Source organism: Octopus bimaculoides, chromosome 14 (genome assembly GCF_046866305.1).
Source record: "Octopus bimaculoides isolate indiv1 chromosome 14, ASM4686630v1, whole genome shotgun sequence".
Lineage (NCBI taxonomy): Eukaryota > Metazoa > Mollusca > Cephalopoda > Octopoda > Octopodidae > Octopus > Octopus bimaculoides.
In genome coordinates, this window is record NC_142941.1 from 18,814,189 (window position 1) to 18,834,990 (window position 20,802).

At 34.8% G+C, this 20,802-nt stretch overlaps 1 protein-coding gene across 10 annotated transcripts in view; it reads right to left on the minus strand.

The window, feature by feature from the left end:
• Nucleotides 1-20,802, minus strand: part of LOC106868156 (protein neuralized) — a 521,151-nt gene that overhangs the window by 135,098 nt on the left and 365,251 nt on the right. The window contains exon 1 of one of the 10 annotated variants that reach the window (XM_014913293.3): nt 1,753-3,727. The exons of 8 other annotated variants lie outside the window; for them this stretch is intronic. In XM_014913293.3, coding sequence (XP_014768779.1) covers nt 1,753-1,996 — 244 coding nt within the window. In that variant the 5' untranslated portion in view covers nt 1,997-3,727. Of the gene's footprint in view, nt 1-1,752; nt 3,728-20,802 lie in introns of those variants that run through there. One more of the 10 variants, XM_014913294.3, reaches the window with a different exon arrangement.

The window sequence follows — 20,802 nt, forward strand, 5'->3', positions numbered from 1 at the left end:
ATTGTAAACCTTTAGTAAACTCGATGAAGCACTCAGAAACATGTAGACAGGAATGTACTGACACATACACATGCATACACAAATGAAATATTAATTTCTTAATGATCATGCTTAAATATGAACACTTGCATATGCGTTTTCTCATGAAAATATGAAAGCTTAATATATAACTAAGTACATTTATGAAAATATATATAGGTAAGCATGGATGTTAAATTTACACACACACACACACACACACACACACACACACACACACTTATACAATCATATATAAACAGGAAAGTATGTAGTTCATGTATTTCAGTTTAGAAAAAAAAAGCATATAGTGGTTGAAGTATAGATATAAGTGTAAATATATGTAGATAGTAAAAAAAAAATGTAATGTGTGTGTGTATAAAATATATATTTAATGTACATGGTATAAATTATATATACAGAAACTTAAAGATATCAATGTAATACACTTGCATATAATAATTCAAAGAAATTTAGAGATATTTTCATAGATGATGAGATCCATAGTTAACTGTAAAATATATCAATAGCTACAAAAGACTTATATTATTCATTTTTTCATTCATTCATGAAATGACAAAAATCTAATGAAATATGTAAGAATGAAAAAAAAAAGCGAAGAGAGAACAATCACTGTAGTGTGTATACAATCTACACTATACTATTTCAGTAGTTAATGTTAACTTATTTAAAGCACTGTAAAGTTTTCTAGAAATATGTTGTGAAGAAATAAAATGAGTCAATGATGAGAGACATAATTTCATTTCTAAATCTTGTTTCATTTAACCCCAGGTAAATCCTAACTCAGGACTATGATCAAAGACATCCCAGCTCCGATCATCTTGTCAACAACATTAGCCAATGCAGCTGTCCCCATCCCCCACCTTTTTTTCTTTATTGATGCTAGAAGGTAATATGAAGAAAATTTAGCTGCTATTTCAAGAAGGATAAATGAATGGATAGTAGTCTTCTTGTTGACTCAAATGCGCAGTAGTGACAAATAAACCTATGTATTATAGTTAAAAGTTTATAACAATAAAGTTTATGAACCATATCTGTAATACGGCGATGATTTGAAGTTAAATAAATCACACCAAAAAGAAAATATCAAAAATAATTGAGTAGGTTCACTTTTCTTCTTTACTCTTTTCTAGAAAACACTAACATGAAACAATTTATACTGTAATGATTATTTCACAATATTAATATTTTGGAGAGCAGTCATGCATTAATTAACCAAAACTTCAAATTGATTATGTAACAGAGATAGAGAGAGAAATAGAGGCAAGTGAGTAAGACTGAGCCTGTTATGCAAGTTCAAATCAATGTCAAGCCATTTCCCGTTATTTACATCTTAGGCCTATAAATTGCCAGCTGTAGTTAACAACCTGGAAAAGGATTAGCCATTTCAAAATGACACATTCAGTTCAATTTATCATACATACACACCACACACGCAAAACTTTAGAAAGAGGAGCCAAAACTATAGTTATTTTAGTACATGTTTTGAATCATTAATTAAATGAGAAAGTAATTTGCATGTTTTAACAAGTGTTAAAAGACTGACACAGTGCTTTGTTAATGTAGAGGTCATCATTATTAAATGTAGAGGTCATCATTATTAAATGTAGAGGATAGAGCTGTAATGATATGCATTATGTAAGTTATGATGTAGGTATGAATGCATATGTGCATTGAAGTACTGTATATACAGAGTGCTGTTTATTTACTTACCCTTCTCAAAAAAGTCAGGTGCAAAACAAGAAGAATAGGAAAAAGGGTTATCAAACAAAGGTGGTGCAGAGGTGGCAGAGGCTGCAGAAGTTGGAACTGATGTACTGTGATATAAGGAGTAATCCATGCTTTGTCGTCTTCTGCTGCAGCAAGAGGAGCTAGAATCTTTCATGCACTGCATGCTTGTTGACTTAAAGATCTTGTAATCAATGCATATGTTACTTTCTAGATCAAAGATTCCCATTTTTTTGTAAGACAGTCCGAAAAGACGGAAAGGCCTGATCTTTTTCACCCCCCCCAACCTAGAGGTTTCACGGTAATAGTTTCCTTGAGGTATCCACAACTTCCTACATCAGACAATGCACACACAGTAGGAGATTTTACGGTGCAAGTGGTGACATAAGTATCTCAATCGCGAAATTGAAAACAGAGAATTGAGTCTGTTACAAATTTTAAAATAAAATAAAAGAAAATATCTACAATTCCATTTAACGTATTTTAGAGTGTAGTGGATGCTTCCTTTAACTGCATAACCTCACATAATATTTTCTCTTCCCTGCTGATGGGAACTTGTGTTTAATACTGCCAACAATTGTAATAGAAAATTTAACAGAGTAAATGAGTAGAGATAATAGCTTTTCAAGACTCTGTGTACAGCAATAATATTCCCACTACATGTGAAACAGCTGCTGCAAGGATCAGTATGTGTCCATTTGGCCAAACATTTTTGTGCATCTTGGTTTTGTTTTTTTGTACAAACTTAAAATCTTTTTTTTTTTTTTTTGGTTTTGTTTTGCTTTGTTCTTTTCTAAAGGTATCCTTTATTTTTCTTTTCTTTCTTTTTTGTTTGTGAAAATGTTGGCTGAGGGAAAGATAGGAATTACTTCAAGTAGAGAAGTAGCTAATGTAGCTGAATAACAAAAGTTATTAGTAAAGTGTATAGGGGGCAAAGAATCAGCAAGGATGTACAAAGGAGAAGAAAGCAGGTCATTTAAAAATAACTGCAAAAAATATGTATAATGGGCAATATAGTGAGTTACATAGCTTTCCACACACTACAATATTTTTATAGAAAAATGAGCATTAAGTCTACTTGTGCATTTCATATTTCTTACTTCTCTTTCTTTAACTCCTGTATTTTCTCAGGTAACAATGAATGAAACGAGAGAGAGAAAGAGAGAGAGAGAGAGCACGCAAGAAAGAGATAGAAGGGGGAAGGTTGGGATGAGGATAAGAGATATTACATATACGAGTTATTGGTTTGGATCCACAGATTGATGTCAAGATTATATTTTGGCTCTGGTGTAATATATTTGCCAGTAATTATATCTAAGCAAACAATCTAAATTGGTGTATATATTGAGGTGGTGTACTTAGCTGTATACACACACACCTTAGGCTATTTACATAAGAAGTTATATCAAGAACATGTGCAGGATGGAATGCTGGTTGTCTATAAGAAATTAGGAAGTAAGCTTATCCAGAGAAAAATTTCCTGGAAAGCAAAACCAAAAAAACCCCAAACTAACTGTAAACTATCAACGACTATCATCTTATGTTCTGAGTTGAAGCCAAGCATTAACTCTAATATTTCAAAGAAAATATACATGTATCTCATATAGGAACTCTTTGAAAAACGTTTGCCATTAATATGTAGGATATAATCACAGATATCAACTGAAGAAGTAAATCGTTGTTTTAACCGTACAACACGTATATAATACACATATATAGTACATAACATGAACACACACACATGTATATAACTAATTCATTTCATCACAAACAATTGATATCTCGCCGAGAACATCAATATTTTACTTTTGAATAACGATATTTCGGTACGTCTGCTGAAATGAACTATTTGCTAAATGTTTTTAAAATTACATTTTTGAAAGCAGTTTAAATATAATTAGATTTTCCTTCTAATACAGTAATATAGTTCAAGGTAAAGTAATCCCTGAAGTTACTTATCGGACCAATTAAAGTTGTGTCCCTTGAATACAAAAAAAAAAAGACTGTGAGAAAGAATGGTTAGTAACTTTCGTAAAAAGTATCAATAATTTCAAATAACAATGAATTAATCTACTTAATTTATAGATTCCAAATTTTGTCCCTGATTATTCTTTGAACGTGCTAATATTTCTGTAGCCTACAAAAGCAACTAAGTCGTAGTATTTCTTTTATAGTATTTTGTTTTCTTTATATTTACTCATCAGAAATTAACTTAATCTTCGTTATTTATAAATATTTTCTTCTAAATTTCATTGATTAATTCTAGATCTATTTTTAAACTGATGTTATTCTATTAACAATCACTCATTTAATCTAAAATATATATGATAATCGTCAAACAAGAGTTTTATAAGCTAAATTTTTTTTCCTAAAATTGATTTTTGTTGCACATCATTGCCAATAATACCTGCTCAGTATTTATTTTTACATATTCAAATCAAATAACCGACTACTAACTTTGTCATTCATCAATCAGGGAAACCTACAGAGCTAATTGCTTTACTCTGTCTTGTTCTTCATATTTAGTTGTCACACCTCAGTGTTTAGATATCCCAAATTTATTTGCTTAAGCGGAAGTTATCTCCCTTTGCACCTAACCAGCTGCTTTCTGGACTGATTTTAAAGTACGTCTGCTTTTTCCTGCAGGGTATGTTATAAATTAAATGGCTGAAGATCTTTTCCTCGTATATCACACAATTCAATGTATCCAGAACTGAGATTCTTATGGCCTTGAGGGGCCCTATAAGATTTTATTGCTAAAATTTGTGCAATAAATTGGTTTTACGTCTTACAATACACAAACTGTTTTAACAATTTTTTTTTATACAATTCCAAAATAATATTTAATTATTAATATATAATAGGATTTTTTAAAACATCAAATAGCTATGAGGGTCTACCTAAGTAAAATAGGAATCAAAAGGGTTCATAGGCAAAGAAAAGTTTCAGAACCGTTGCTCTATGTGGCCCATTGACCTGCAAGAAATAACCAGTTCTATCTAAGGTTGACTCAGGGCTAAACACCAATGACCACAAAATAAGGGTATCTCTTTCTTTTATAATTAGTCTAAAGGAAATAGACTTGCTAGTAATGCTTCCTTGGTAAACCAAAGACTTTTAGAATGACTCTTCTAAGTTCAAGTTTATTTTATATTATTAGTAAAAATAAAAACCATATGTATTAATCATTAAAACATGGTTAAATGTACAATATTCTACTAAGTAGTAAAATATGTTTTGGAGTAAGGTACAATGAGAAAGCAGCCAAACATCATCATTATCATATAACATCTGTTTTCCATGCTGACATCAGTTAGATGGTTTGACAGGAGCTGGCAAGCTGAAGAGCTGCCCTGGCTCCATGTCTGTTTTGGTTGGATGCGCTTTCTAATGGGTACTTTTAGGTGGAACCAGCATTGGTACTTTTTACGTGGCACCAACACCCATGAGCCTGCAAGATTTAAGAACACTCAGCTGAAGAAGGGTGCAAGGGATAGCCTGTATGCAAGGACAACAGGATTTTACTTAGCTTGACAGATCTTCTCACAGCAAACTACCACAAATCTTGGTCCCTTGTGATCCCCAGCGTCTGAAGATCCTTTCTCACCACTTCATCCCACGTCTTCCTGGGTCTACCCCTTCCACATGTTCCCTCCACAATTAGAGATTATCACTACTTGATGCAGCAGTCCTCATCCATTACATGACCGTACCAGCACAATCTGCTCTTGGTCAGGTAATGTAAATGGATGGCAGCTAGTTGAGTTGATAAACTAACAAACTACTAACCATAGGTTATTAACCCATTTGATACCACTCCACCCCTGAGACAACCCTTGGTTCTATGATACAAAATCCTTATTTTAAAGTGATCTAAATTAAAATCTTTCAGCAAAATTTTATGTTAATTTATGTTCTAAACACAAGTTTAATAATGACAAAGTTATTTTACTAAATTCTTCATTATTTTCAAAATTAATTGAAACAAAAGTAGTGTATTTTAACAGAAATATATCAGCAAAAGGTTTACTCAATGTGCCCTATGCAGGTATTGTTTTGTTTTTTTTTTCTTTTAATTTCTTTAATTTCTTGAAATAACAAACATACAATTTAAGTCTTGCTGTGAAAAGTAGATAAAATGGTTACATGAAAATTTTTATCTTTTTGTGAGAGAAAAAATGGAATCAATCTGACAAGTTTCTAGTCTTGTTGGATCTTCATCAGAGAAAGAATACTTTTCTTATGTCCATGAAGTGATTAATACTTTAGCATTTAATCCAGCGATATCTGGCCCATATATTCTCCATGTTTCATGTTAAAAGTGACCAGATTTAAACTCTCACACCTACCCTACAATACCAGGAACTTTTCCACTCCCCTTCGTGTATATATATATATATATATATATTATATAGCAAAGGAAAGGGGAGCTGGGAATCCAAGTAGTTATTACCTCAGTCAGCACTCCTAGGTTTTTTGTGATATAACCAATGTTACAAAATCATTGTGCATATTCACAATTTCCAACTTGCTAAATGATTTATTTAACCTATGTGTTGTCGAAACAGCTGTAACCAAAGGACAAATATGGTACCTGTACATCCATTCTTCACTTGTTATATATATATATATATATATATATATATATATTTGTGAGTGTGTATGAGTGTATGTGTATGCATCTATATGTGAATGTGTGCATGCATGTGAATATATGCTTAATAGGCTTGTAAGGAGTTTATTTACCCCTTACAAGCCCATTAATATTGTTATATGCTATTCTATGTATCATAGAATACTTTATGGCTTTGAAAAATCAAAAAAATATATAGATGAAATGTGTACAGACTAATTCTAGAAATAACTGTAAGCTACTAATCTCCCCATGGGCACAAGGAGAACATTCCTTCTCTCTAATCTGATTGTTTACGTTTCATAATAAGGCTAAAATTATATCATCATCACCATCATAGTTTTGATGTGTGTTTTCCTATGCTGACATTGGTAAAAGAGAATTCAATGAGTCAGATTTTCTATGGCTGGGGTGCCCTTTCTGTTGCTAACACACACATGCTTCCAGGCAAAGCAGTATTTATCCATGACCAGACATGTTTTCATGGAAGATGAGAAGGTGCATATGCTTGCACATACACGCTTTTACACACACACAAACAAATGTGCATGATGGACTTGTTTTGGATTCCATCTACCAAATCCACCCATGATGCTTTGGTCAGTCCTGGGCTATAGTAGAAGGCATTTGCCCAAGGTGCCACTTGGTTGGGAAGCAAATACATTAACTACACAGCAGTATCTGCACCTATATGGGTATTAAAAAAAATGATATACCTTACATACCCATAGGATATATTGTTTATTTCATAATTCAGGTGCTGTGCAGAGTTTTTTTCCAGTGCTGGAGAGGAATGTTCTCTGTCCGGAAAGATTCATGCAAGCAAGGCTGTGTGGTTAAAAAAACTCCCTTTACTGCTACATGGTTTCAGGTTCAATCTTACTGCAAGGAACCTTAGCCAAGTCTCTTCTACTCGGGCCTCAGGCTGAGCAATGCTGTGTGAGTGAATTTGACAAACAGAAACTGTGTGGAATCCTATTGTACATGTGTGTGTACACACACACACATAGATGCAGGTGTGGCTGTGTGGTAAGAAATTTGCTTTCCAACCACATGGTTCTGGGTCCAATCCCACTGCATGGCACCTTGGGCAGGTGTCTTTTACTATAGTCTCAGGTTGACCAAAACCTTGCAAGTGGGTTTGGTAGGCAGAAACTAAAAGAAACCTGATATGTGTATGTGTGTGAGTGTGTGTTTTTTTGCGTGTCTCCCACCATTGCTTGACAACTGGTGCTAGTTTGATTACCTCCTCATAACTTTGTAGCTTGGCAAAAGAGACAAACAGAATAAGTAGACACTTAAAAATAAGCATTGGAGTCAATTTGTTCAGATGAGAGATATGTTATGTTTATGCATTTGTTTTGCAAGATTCTTGATGTGAAATCATGAGTTGAAACAGATATTGTTATATTTGGGGATGGTCATATTTTTGACAATTAAACACATGCACTATATACTTGGTCTTTACTACAGCTTTATTATTATTCTTATTTTAGCGTCCTTTGTCTGAAACAGGAGGAGACACATGTGATGGAGAGTCACTGAAGAGGTCACAGGATGTGTGATGGAAGATTTCAGAAAAAGGACATTAAAAAAATAATAATAATAATAATAAAGCTGAAGTGAAGACCAAGTACATAGTGCATGTGTTTAATTGACAAAAATTGACCATCCCCAAATATTAGAAGATATATTTTACATCAGTAACATAACCAATGGAATTAGTGACTTGTAGATTTCTGGAAAACTAGCTTTGCCGCTTCAAGAACAGAATGAAGAAGATTAACACTTAAAAACATAATCTTGCAACTTCACCATTGTTTTAAATTTTGGCATGCTAAATAACAGAAATGCTTTTATACAATGCCAAGATGTAATTTTGGACTCTATTCAAAGTTTAAAACCAAATGTTATTCAAAATTTAAAAAATAAAAATTCATAATCAAATTACATGCTTCAAGAAAGATGTAATGCATGATAAAGCTATTTTCATAATACAGTTTCAGAGCACAACAATTCTTCGCATGAATGGTTAGTTCAGCATTGTGTTGTATCCATAAATACTTCACTGATAGGCATTATACATACAATAGAAATGAAAATTCAACAGTTCAGGTCATTAGACATGAACTGCCAGGAGGTAATAATGAAGAAATCAGTGAAATGTCTTCATATTTTCTCACTTCTAAAGAATCATTCATTCAATGTTATAGTTGAATGATTTTTAATGAGGTGATCTCTACATGAAAGGTGGATAAGGAGTTTGTTGAGGGAGATTTTGTTTGTACAGTGCGTAGGTAAATTAACTGCTGTGCAGAAGCTGCCCATATTGCAGTTTTATCCCTTTGTTACTATATTTCTGTTGAAATATATGGCCTTTGTTTCAGTTAATTTCAAAAATGACAAAGAATTTATCTCTCAGCTTTTGTCTTTTTCAGTCATTAGACTGAGGCCATGCAGGGGCACCACCTCGAGGAATTTTAGTCGAATGAATCAACCCCAGTACTTATTCTATTGATAACTTCTGCTGAACTGCTAAGTTATGGGGACATAAACATACCAACACTAGTTGTCAAGCAGTATGTGTGTGTGTGTGTGTGAAATACACACACACGATGGGCTTCTTTCATTTACTGTCTACCAGATCCACTCACAAGGCTTTGGTCGGCCTGAATCTATTGTAGAAGACACTTGTCCAAGGTGCCATGCAGTGATACTGAACCCGGAACCATGTGGTTGGGAAGCAAACTTCTTACCACACAGCCATGCCTGCACTTACAGTAAAATAATTTGTTATTATTAAGCTGGTATTTGGAACATAAATTAGTATGGAATTCTGATGGAAGTTTTTAATTTAGATTATATTAATACAAGAAATTTGTATCATGGAAATGGAACTGAGGAATAGTCTCAGATAGGTTGGTATCTTGGTACCAAAAGCCATCATGTAACTCTTTTGTTAAATGATGATTTTACAAGCTAATAAAGTCAATTAACTTACGAGAAATAACAACCAAATCTCTATTAAATCACACCCTGCTGAGATCCCCTTTGGTAATGACTGACCATGGGATTGCACCTAGAAAATTACCCTCCCAGGCACAAGTCCAGGCAAGGTTGTTTATAGAAGACCAGCAGTCGCCCATGCATACCAGCCTCCCCTCTCCACACCACCGATGTTATCCAAGGGAAAGGCAAAGGCTGATACAGCTTGGCACCTGTGACGTCGCAACTCATTTCTACAGCTGAGTGAACTGGAGCAACGTGAAATAAAGTGTCTTGCTCAAGAACACAACACGCAGCCCGGTCTGGGAGTCAAACTCACAACCTCACGATCGTAAGGTTGACGCTCTAACCACTGAGCCATGCGTCTTCACACCCAACAGCCTATGTGTATATAAAAAAGGGTACAGTAAATATAGTCCTAGATACATTATGTCAAAAAAACATGCAATAGTCATGACATAACCCTTTAACATTCAGATTACACTGTCAAATGTAATGCTTATTTATTCACAGTTTGCTGGAGGCCAAACAACAACTGATGGTTTTAATGATATTTTATTTCATTAATTAACTGGATAGTATTTACCGTAAAAACCCATGTAATTTGTGCACCTGTGTAATTTATGAAGGTGATTTACAGGATAAAAATTGTTAAAAAAAGCTTCTACTCATGTAAAATTTGCACCCAAAAGTTTTCAGGATTGCTGATATGGCCAGAGGGAAGAGGTTTCCAATTTAGTTGTATTTAGCATAATTTCACTTACTTATGATTAAATTTTATTAAATTTTCATTAAATAAAAATAATTTCTGTTTAGCAGGTATCACATTTACAGCTATTAGATTACAAAGTATTTGTGTTGTCTATAAAATTGGTTTTGTGGGACTGACACATGTCAGTCCATTTTATTCGCTTGGTATACCCTCCTTCTCCTCCTTTATGAGACTGACAGTGTCTGTCCCTTTAGCCCCTTGATATACCCTCCTCCTCCCTCGGCGTTAGCATCCCAATAATAAAAATAAACGAAAAATATGACACTGATTGTGTGTGTTTGTGTGTGTATAACTGTATGAAATTGAGTGTATTTGTATGTGTACATAACTATGAGACTGTGTGTGTTTGTATGTGTGTGCACACATGTACCTGTATGACACTGTGTATTTGTGTGTCTCTGCATAACGGGGATATACCGAAATATTATTTTCCAAATTGTGAGCATGTATTTATGATATAATGAAGGAAATTGTGACATGCCGTGCTCAGGTGCACTACAACTAAAAATAAAAAAACCATCAGGTGTACTGTTGGCAGATTTCAGAAAGCATGGAAGTTTCGAAGGAAGTAGTGTCTCAACAGCTAACAACTGATGCGGGTAGTTTATTCTATGCTTCAGCAATTCTGAGTGTGAAAAAAATGTTTCCAAAAGTCATGGGTGCTGTGTTGTATTTTGATTTTATAAGCATGTCCGCGAGTGTTTGTTTATAATAAACTTTATTTTACATTTATTGCCCACAAGAGATTATGTCTGATCTTTAGCAGACTGCTGTATGTCTTCTCAAACCACAATCACAAGAAAAGTTGTTGATAAGAATTATCAACAAAAACAAAGCTGATAAATATGCACAGGTGTTGCAAATTAAGGTTAATTACCAACAAATATCAACTTGGATGACATTTTACTTGACTAAGTAAAATATGGCCTAGACCGTGATTACCAGCATGTACGTCAGACTTCAAAGAGTAGTTAACCATTTAATGGTTTGAGTAAATTTATACAGAAAATGTAAGCATTATACCATCCAGTATAAATAAAATTCAACTTCATTATATTTAAGCCCTTATTTTTCCTGTAAAAACCTATTCTGACAGTAAATGAGTCAACTTCCAGTATGAATGTTTACATTTTGTATGTCTTTTTCCAACAAAAGAAATTTCTAAAGAAGTTCTGGAAATGATCTACTCATGTAATTTATGCACCTGCTAAAGTTTCTTTTTGTGAAAAAAAGTGCGCAAATTACATGGATTTTTATGGTAATTAGACAACGCAATGTAGAGGATTTTAAATGAGAATTACACCATGGCAGTTGTCTGTATATTGCTGTGTTGGGTAAAAAGTTGTCAGTGAACTGAAGCCACAACCCAATTTTGTGGAGGCACATAGCTTAGTGGTCAGTTTCCAGTATTTTGTGATGTGTTTGACCATAGGGAAAAATGTTACCTTACTTGGAAACAGGTGAGAGCTGGCAACAAAAAGAGTATCTAGCAGTAAAAAATCTGCTTCACCAAATTCTTTCTGACCCATGCAAACATGATAAAAAAAAAAAAAATTAAAAAATGGACACTATAAAACAGCAATGGTAATGATTAGATCAACAGTAGGAGTGCTTGATTTTCTCAGCTCCGAAAGATGAAAGGTAAATTTGATCTTAGCTGCATTTGAATTGAGAACGTAAAGGTACATAACTAAATACTGAGAGGCTAACAACACTCTACTGATTTTACTGATCCACCAGCCTCTGTTGGTTTCCTTAATAATAATACATCAATATTCCTAACTGGAATGACTGTTTCATATTAAAGCTTCATTTCTCCATTTTACAAACAATTTTATGAATAGATAGATTTATGTTATAACCACACAGTGAATGCCTTTCATCTCCAATGCTATTATTATTCTGAGTATTATTTCTATTATGTTGAGGCTACAGCATTGCTAAACTGGCTGTTTTCTGAGTTTATTTATATTATCTATTTCCATGATTATGATTACGAGTACGTGTGTGTTTTCAAAAGCAGAGATCATAGAAGTTGCTGTTTTGAGAGTATGATTTTAATTACAGGTAATGCATACAATTATAATAATTATAACATATTGCTAAGAGAAAAGATGAATATAATATGAATCCAGACAAAAGCCAATATTCTGATTATTAAATTGAATTCACTTTTAGTTAACCAAAGACTGAATAGTGAATGCATGTATGTATTATAATCAAAACATATTTTGCTTTATCTTAAATGTAAACCACTGCTTCATTTCCAGTAAAATGCATGGAAAAATTGTCCTATAACTCATTAAAAGAATTTTCCTTCAGGATTTCCAAGAATAGTTATCTGTAGTAGTACTTCCAGTAGTAGTAGATATAAAATGGTTAGAAATGGTTAAACCAATGATAACAGAATTTACAATCAAAATATTTGGCATTCGTCATATTTACATATTCCATGATAGACTGGCATCATATTTTGTGGCAAATTCTATTTCCGTTTATTTCTGCTGAGATTTGTGTAACTGTTAGAAGTCTTCCCATATCTATATACATAGGCACAGGTATGACTGTGTGGTAAGAAACTTGCTTCCCAACTTCATGTTTCTGAGTTCAGTCCTACTGCATGGCACTTTGAGTGTCTTCTACTATAGCCTTGGATTGACCAATACCTTGTGAGTGGATTAGGTAGATGGAAACTGAAAGAAGCCTGTCATATGTGTGTGTGTGTGTGTGTGATCGTGTCTGTGTTTATTCCCCCATCACTACTAAACAATTGGAATTAGTGTATTTACATCTCTGTAACTTAGCAGTTTAGCAAAAGAGATTGATAAAATAAGTACCAGGCTTAACAAAATATAAGTACTGGGATCAATTCATTCGACTGAAAATTCTTCAAGATGGTGCCCCAGCATGGCCACAGTCTAATAACAAGTTAAAGATAAACACAGGTGCAGGTATGGCTGTGTGGTTAAGAAGTGTGCATCCCGTTCATATAGTCTTGTCATGGGATATGCAGAAGTAACAAATGGTAAATAATAAGATAGAGAGACCAGTACATAATGGTTTACATTTGAAGTAGTTGCGAGTGTGTGTGTGCATGCAAGTGTGTGAATAAAATTATAGGTGGCTGGGTTAAGAAATTTGCTTCACAACTACATAATTTCAGGTACAGTCTCTTGCTATGTAGCGCCTTGGGCAAGCAACTAGTACTGTATTTTTTGGAAGACAAACGCCTTGAGAGTGAAGCCTTCAGATGCACATATCTATCAATATATATATATATGTATGTGTGTGTGTGTGTGTGAGTGTGTGTATACAAGGGTTGCGAGCTGGTAGAATCATTGGCACATCAGTACCAGTTGTCAAGGATGGTGGGGAACAAACACAGATACAAAGACCCTCCCCCCACATATATACAATGGGCTTCTTTCAGTTTTCATCCAGCAAATCCACTCACAAGGCTTTGATTAACCTGAGGTTATAGTAGAAGACACTTGCCCAAGGTTCCATGCGGTGGGATTGAACCTGGAACTATGTGGTTGGAAAGCAAGCTTCTTACCACAGCCTTGCTTGTGCCTATCATATTTTTTCTTTTACTTGTTTCAGTTATTTGACTGCAGCCATGCTGAAGCACCACCTTTAGTTGAAAAAAAAACGACCCCAGGACATATTCTTTGTAAGCCTAGTACTTATTCTAATGGCCACTTTTGCCGAACCGCTAGTTTACAGGGACATAAACATGCCAACATTAGTGTCAAGCAATGGTGGGGGACAAACACCGAGACACAAATACACACACATGACAGGCTTCTTTCAGTTTCCTAACATGCCATGCAGTGGGACTGCACCCAGAACCATGTGGCTGGGAAGCAAGCTTCTTACCACACAGCCACTCCTGCACCTATCAATAATATTAATACACCAACTTGTTTTTGTACGCACGTACCTGTGGTGTGTGTCACACTTCAAAGGAAGAAGTGAGTGACAAAGCGGGAGAGTGGAGGACAGAGAAGTGAGAGACATAGTGATTGGTGATGGCATTTGTTTTGTGTTTTTAAATGTTTATCACATCGCAAGAAAAATAGATATATAGATGCATACACACATTGTTAAATTAAAAGCGAGAGAGAGGAAGGACACAGAGGAAGAAAGAGAGGAAGTGAGAGAGACAGTAGATACATAGATCGAAAGAAAAGTTCATACATACATACATACATACATACATACATACAGAGACACATTGTTAAATCAAAGACAACTACATAAAAAATTGGATGTCACTTTCACTTTTCATTACCACACCAGGATAAAATTAACTCACAAGTGGTTGAGTACTCCACAGACATGCATACCATTAACATAGTTCTCAGGGAGATTCAGCCTCACACAGAATATGACAAGGCTGGCTGATTTGAATTACAGCTACAACTCATTTTGGCCAGCTGAGTGGACTGCAGCAAGATAAACCTTCAAGTGGTTGGAAGAAAATGATAAAAGATCCTATATAAGGGCGGGAAAATCTTTTTAGTTGTTAGAGTCACTATGGGTGTTAATCTGGTCCTAACAGTGGTATTTGTGGGTCTCAATATCTGGAGGCTAAGCCCCCAGATAAACACTGATGCACAGGCAGTTGTTATCAAACTGAGTGTGAGTCGAGGGCGAATACATGATGGAATAGCAATTATTTCGTCTTAGCTTTCACTGCTTATACTAAACACTTGACATTTTTGGTTTACAATATGGAACATTTTCTTCTCCTTTCACTCTTTTTAAAAACGGCACTCCGTCGGTTACGACAATGAGGTTCCTGTTTATCTCATCAACAGAACAGTTTGCTCATAAAATTAACTCACAAGTGGTTGAGTACTCCACAGACATGCCTACCATAAGGTAGTTCTCAGGAAGATTCAGCCTCACACAGAATGTGACAAGGCTGGCCCCTTTGAATTACAGGTACAACTCATTTTTGCCAGCTGAATGGACTGTAGTAAGTAGAGTACCTTTCTCAAGAACACAGTGTGCCGCAGGGAATCGTACTCATGACTTTACAATCATGGGCTGAATACCCCTAACCGCTGAGTCACACACCTTCTCTCTCTTAACCGTAGAGAAAATAAGTGAAGCAATAGAAACATAGAAAAGAAAGCCTCAGTCATTTACAATGGCAATTAGACTGAAATACAATCGATCTTTTCTAGCTTCTTTACTTTTAACAATGAAGAAGATGGAAAGACATTTAGTAATGAATAGAGGGAAAGTCTTTCAGGTGTTTGTTTTCATTCTGGGAGTTCTAGAATGATTGAGTGCTAGTTCTTTCCCCCACCCCAGGTACTTATTTGCCTGCTTTCATAGTTCATGTCTTTTAGTTGGGGGGAAAGACCATGTTTTTGTCAGGCATGTTTAACGTTTCCTTTACAAAGTACAAACAAGCCCCACTCCCTTCCTTTTGTAGAAAAACTAATACAAATTTCGAATGGAGTATAGCCGTAAAAATATATGCATTTCAGAAAATAATGAACTTTTATTAAAATAAAATCAAGTGAATACACTGCCATCCTGAGAGCTGAGTGGAGGATGATCAAAACATTCGCATCTAGTTAAGGATTATACCATGTGTTTGTCTGAACAATCATTGGCTCAGTTCACCAAACAGTAAATAGTGAAGTTTGTGAGTTCCGATAAGTTTGTATGCCCTGAGAAGTAAAGGAAGAGGACATTCTGAGGAATTTTCAACTGTATGATTTATTCCAGAACATCAGAAGGTTCCTCTCTCCTCTGCCTCACACAACATACAAATTTATCCAAACTCTCGAACTTGTTTGTATAATTTTTACCCACACAGACAGACTACTATCAGTTTTCTGAGACTACTTTTAACTATAAATAGATATCATGCAATAAAGCAGGGATCAGTGTATCTTGCAAGTGGGAATATTGAGTAACTGATGAAGTTTTATTAATTTATAGTGCTGATTTCAAGCCCCGAGGTAGGCCTTGAGCAAGCAATGAGAAATCACTCCTGGTTATCCTCACAAAAAAAGTCCTGAAGTTGGAAGCATCACATGGAGCTCAATTTTTATGTAAGGATTCCAGAAGCATGCGACAATTAATGAGGTGGAAAAGAGAGGAGAAAATTAATTATAAATATATTTCTCTTTTAATGATGCTCAAATATGATTAAGAAAATATAGAAAAAAATTCCAAACAACATTACAGATTTCATTCATGTCAATTGCAATGGCGTATTTATTCTCTCTCTCCCTGCATATATGAGTATGTGAGTGGGGTGGAGCGGTGGGGTATGAAATTGTACCTTTTCTTCTTCAGATTAGTAATAATATGGCAGGTATGAAATAAAGGACGTATTTATTACCAGATAAAGCATATATAAAACGAGAAAATAAATGAGATTTTAAAAAATAACTAACAACAATACAACATACCAGACAATTGGTAAATGCAGGATATTAAAGGAAATATAGTGAAAAATGCTGTTGCAGAAAAGGTGTCTTTCTGCAACAAAATATTGGCATATTGACCTGTACTGGTTTTCTCCTATTCATTGGAACAGAACATACTTCAAAAAAAAAAAGTGTGTTGTGCACAATCTCTATAATAGTCATAGAAGAGAATTGAAGGATTTTGGTAGGTTTTTTTTTTATAAGGTAAATTATATTACACATTATAAGCACTGATCTGAGAAGGAAAAAAAGTAACAAGTTTTCTGTTGATTTTTCCCACCTCAAACTGATGCATATAATATGTAATATCATTTAGAATTCAAAAGTGTTTAGCTAATTTAAAGAATGATGTCAAAGCAATTATTCCTGACTGCTAGCTAGTAAGTTACGTTATCCCCCCCCACCCCCACCGCCATCTGTAAGCTTGCAGGTGAAGCTAATGGTGTTTTCACTGATAAATAAAATTACTGCTTCAAAAGGAGTCTGTTTCAATATTCATATTCAGTATTCAATATTGATGATGAGTGGAAACATACTGATGCATGATTATAAATTCAATATATTTTAACATTATAATAGGTTGCAAGTATGTTAATTATTTATTAGTATATCAAAATACTTGTAGGTTGCAACAGGTGTTTTAAGTCTTTATTTTCCCATCCAAACCTGTGACTCAATTAAACTATGAAGTAGAAAAGCTATCTATACATTTATTTTATTACTGGACACCTGTGGATATAGCCATGGGTCATAAATATTCAGTTTTTCAGTTAATTACTTGCAGCAAATGTATTTAAAGGCTTTAATTGAATAAATTACATGAGAGCACCGGTTCTCGTCCGATCACCGAAGTTAAACAACGTTGAGCCTAGTGAGTACTTAGATGAGTGACCGCTTGGGAAACCTAGGGTCTGTAAGCGTCACACACTAATGGCAGTGCATCAGCATGGCCGCAGCTCTGAGCTGAAACTACAGCAAAAAAATAAGAGTGGCCTTGTGGTAAGTAGCTTGCTTAACAACCACATGGTTCCGGGTTCAGTCCCACTGCATGGCACCTTGGGCAAGTGTCTTCTACTATAGCCTCGGGCCAACCAAAGCCTTGTGAGTGGATTTGGTAGACGGAAACTGAAAGAAGCCCATCGTATATATGTGTATGTATATATATATATATATATATATATATATATATTTGTGTTTGTGTGTCTATGTTTGTCCCCCCACCATCGCTTGACAACCGATGCTGGTGTGTTTACATCCCCGTAACTTAGCGGTTCGGCAAAAAGAGACTGATAGAATAAGTACTAGGCTTACAAAGGATAAGTCCTGGGGTCGATTTTCTCAGCTAAAGGTGGTGCTCCAGCATGGCCGCAGTCAAATGACTGAAACAAGTAAAAGAGTAAAGAGTAATTACGCACACAGACAGACAGACACACACACACACAGACAGACAGACACACACACACTCACACACATCATCCTAACATGCACATCATATACAGTAAGCTTCCAAAATGCTTTCACTTTGGCTCAACATACTGCTGAAATATTGATGGACATTTATCTAACTAAACAAGGAGAAAAGATATATTTTATATAAGTCACAGGCGTGGTTGTGTGGTAAGAAGCTTACTTTCCAGCCACATAGTTCCGAGTTCAATCCCACTGCGTGGCACCTTGGACAAGTGTTTTCTACTATAGCCTCAGACTGACCAGAACCTTGTGAGTGGATTTGGTAGATGGAAACTGAAAGAAGCTCATTGGGTGTATGTGTGTGTGTATACATATATATAATGTATGTATGTATTTATGTGTGCATGTGTCTGTTCCCCCACCATCACTTGACAACTGATGCTGGTGTGTTTATGTCCCAATAACTTAGTGATTCAGCAAAAGAGACTGATAGAATAAGTACTAGACTTACAAAGAATAAATTCTGGGGTAGATTTCTTCAACTAGAACGCTTTAACGCAGTGCTCCAGCATGGCCGCAGTCAAATGACTGAAACAAGTGAAATAATAAAGCAATAAAGAGTAAATTTATTCAATAAAATCGCCATTGGCTTCAATCACAGCCTCCAGATGACTTCGGAATCTCCTGCAACTCTTCTGGATGGTCTCCTTGTGTAAGTTGGTGAATGTTGCTTTAATCCTTGCCTTCAATTCATCTTTAGTGTTACAAGGAGTTTTGTTGGTCTCTCGCTCAACTATGCCCCACACATGATAATCAAAGGGGTTGCAGTCTGGGGAGTTAGGTGGTGAGATGTTAGGGGTGATATGGTCGCAGAAATTGTCTGACAGCCATGACTGGGTTCTGCTGCTTGTGTGGCATGGTGCAGTGTCCTGTTGCCAAATATAGGGTCTTCCAGCAGCCACCCTCTTGACCCAGGGCAGCACTACCGCCTCCAGGCACTTTATGTAGGCATCTGTGTTAAGACTGAGGAGATGAGAAGACTGAGGCCATGTGAAAAGATGAAAGGAGGCAAAACGTCACCATCATTAGTGATCACTCCAAATACCATGATGTTGATTGGATGTTTGATTTTTATCACTCTCGGTTCATGTCCTCAGACTGACACCCCAACACTCTGAAATGCTCATATTGGAACCTCCAGCATGAATACCAAGCAGTACAGCATGTCGTTTTGAAATTTCTGGCAGAGTGAATAGTGTCATGGTGCTGTTTTTCTCACAGACAGTGCCCAATTGACCTTACTATAACATGCAGTTGACAAAATCAAAAGCAAACATTAAAAGTATAAAATGGTGACAATTTACCCATCGTATCCTGTATATATATATATATATATATATATACACACACACATATTTATATATATATATATATACACACATATTTATATATATATACAGACACACAGACACAGACATATATATATAGAAATTACACATTTCTATGGATTGTGGAGGGTTTTGTAACTTCTCTTCATAAAACTTATGGTATAATATAATGCAATATGGTGTTTATATTTATAAGTGTACTATATATCGTTTACCGTTTACTTGTTTCAGTCATTAGACTGTGGCCATGCTGGGGCACCACCTTCAGAAATTCTATAAAATTTTGATATACATATATATATATACATATATATATATATATATATATATATATATATATATATATTTGTATGTATGTATAGATGATAGCTTTATGTACATATGTGGTATTTTTATACCATCTCATATTTTTATTCTTTCTTATATCATTTCATGTTTTTTTCATAATGTTGGTAATTTTTATATAAAAATATTTTTTCAAGGTTTTTTTTAAAAATAAGTTTACCTGATATAGAAATATTTATCTTATTTTTGTAGCCTTTAATCTCTGGTTTTGATTCAATATGTACTCCTGCTCTGATGATATCTTAATTTGAGTATAGGTTCATTGTGGAATAGTTTTAGCATGACCACCTTAGCAATATGTTAGGAAAAGGCCTTATGAGCTCTCTCTTGTATATCAAAGCACCCCACTTTTAAGGTTTAGGTTGATTTATCTATCCTTTTTCTCTTACATGGTTCTAAAATCCTTCTTTAAATTTTAATAAAATATATAAATTTTTGCTAAGTTAGGATACACCTCATTTCCCTCACCTTTAATTCCCACATTTGGAACTCATTGTGACTTCTTTTGCTTCCCAATCTATGCAGCTTTTATTTGATAATTATTTGACAATATGTTTAGCTACCCCTGTCGTTCCTCTTTCTGGTTATCACTTCTTCTTTATCTGCCATTATCTTACTAGCAACCCTGATATATTTCCTTTTATGTAGATAAGGCTGAATATATGGTCCCAGTAAAATAGCCCCCACTCCCACCCCACTAGGGAGAGTATTTGACATTAATTAATTATCACCATCAACAAGAACTTAACTGTCAGTTCCCAATGGATTTAGTTCTAAGGGCTGGTAGACAACAGGCTGCATTAAGTCTTATGAATGTGATAAAGATAAATATAAATGTAGCTATATCACCATTCCTCTTTCTTGATCCCCATTATTTTCACCTGCCACCCTAAATTGTAGTAGGCTTTAGGTATACATTCTATCCCTAAATTCATTCTGCCACAAAAATGGCAAATTGAAACAATGTAATTATTTTAGTCTCTTGTACTAATGAAATTTTGCTAAAAAATAATGGATTGTTCT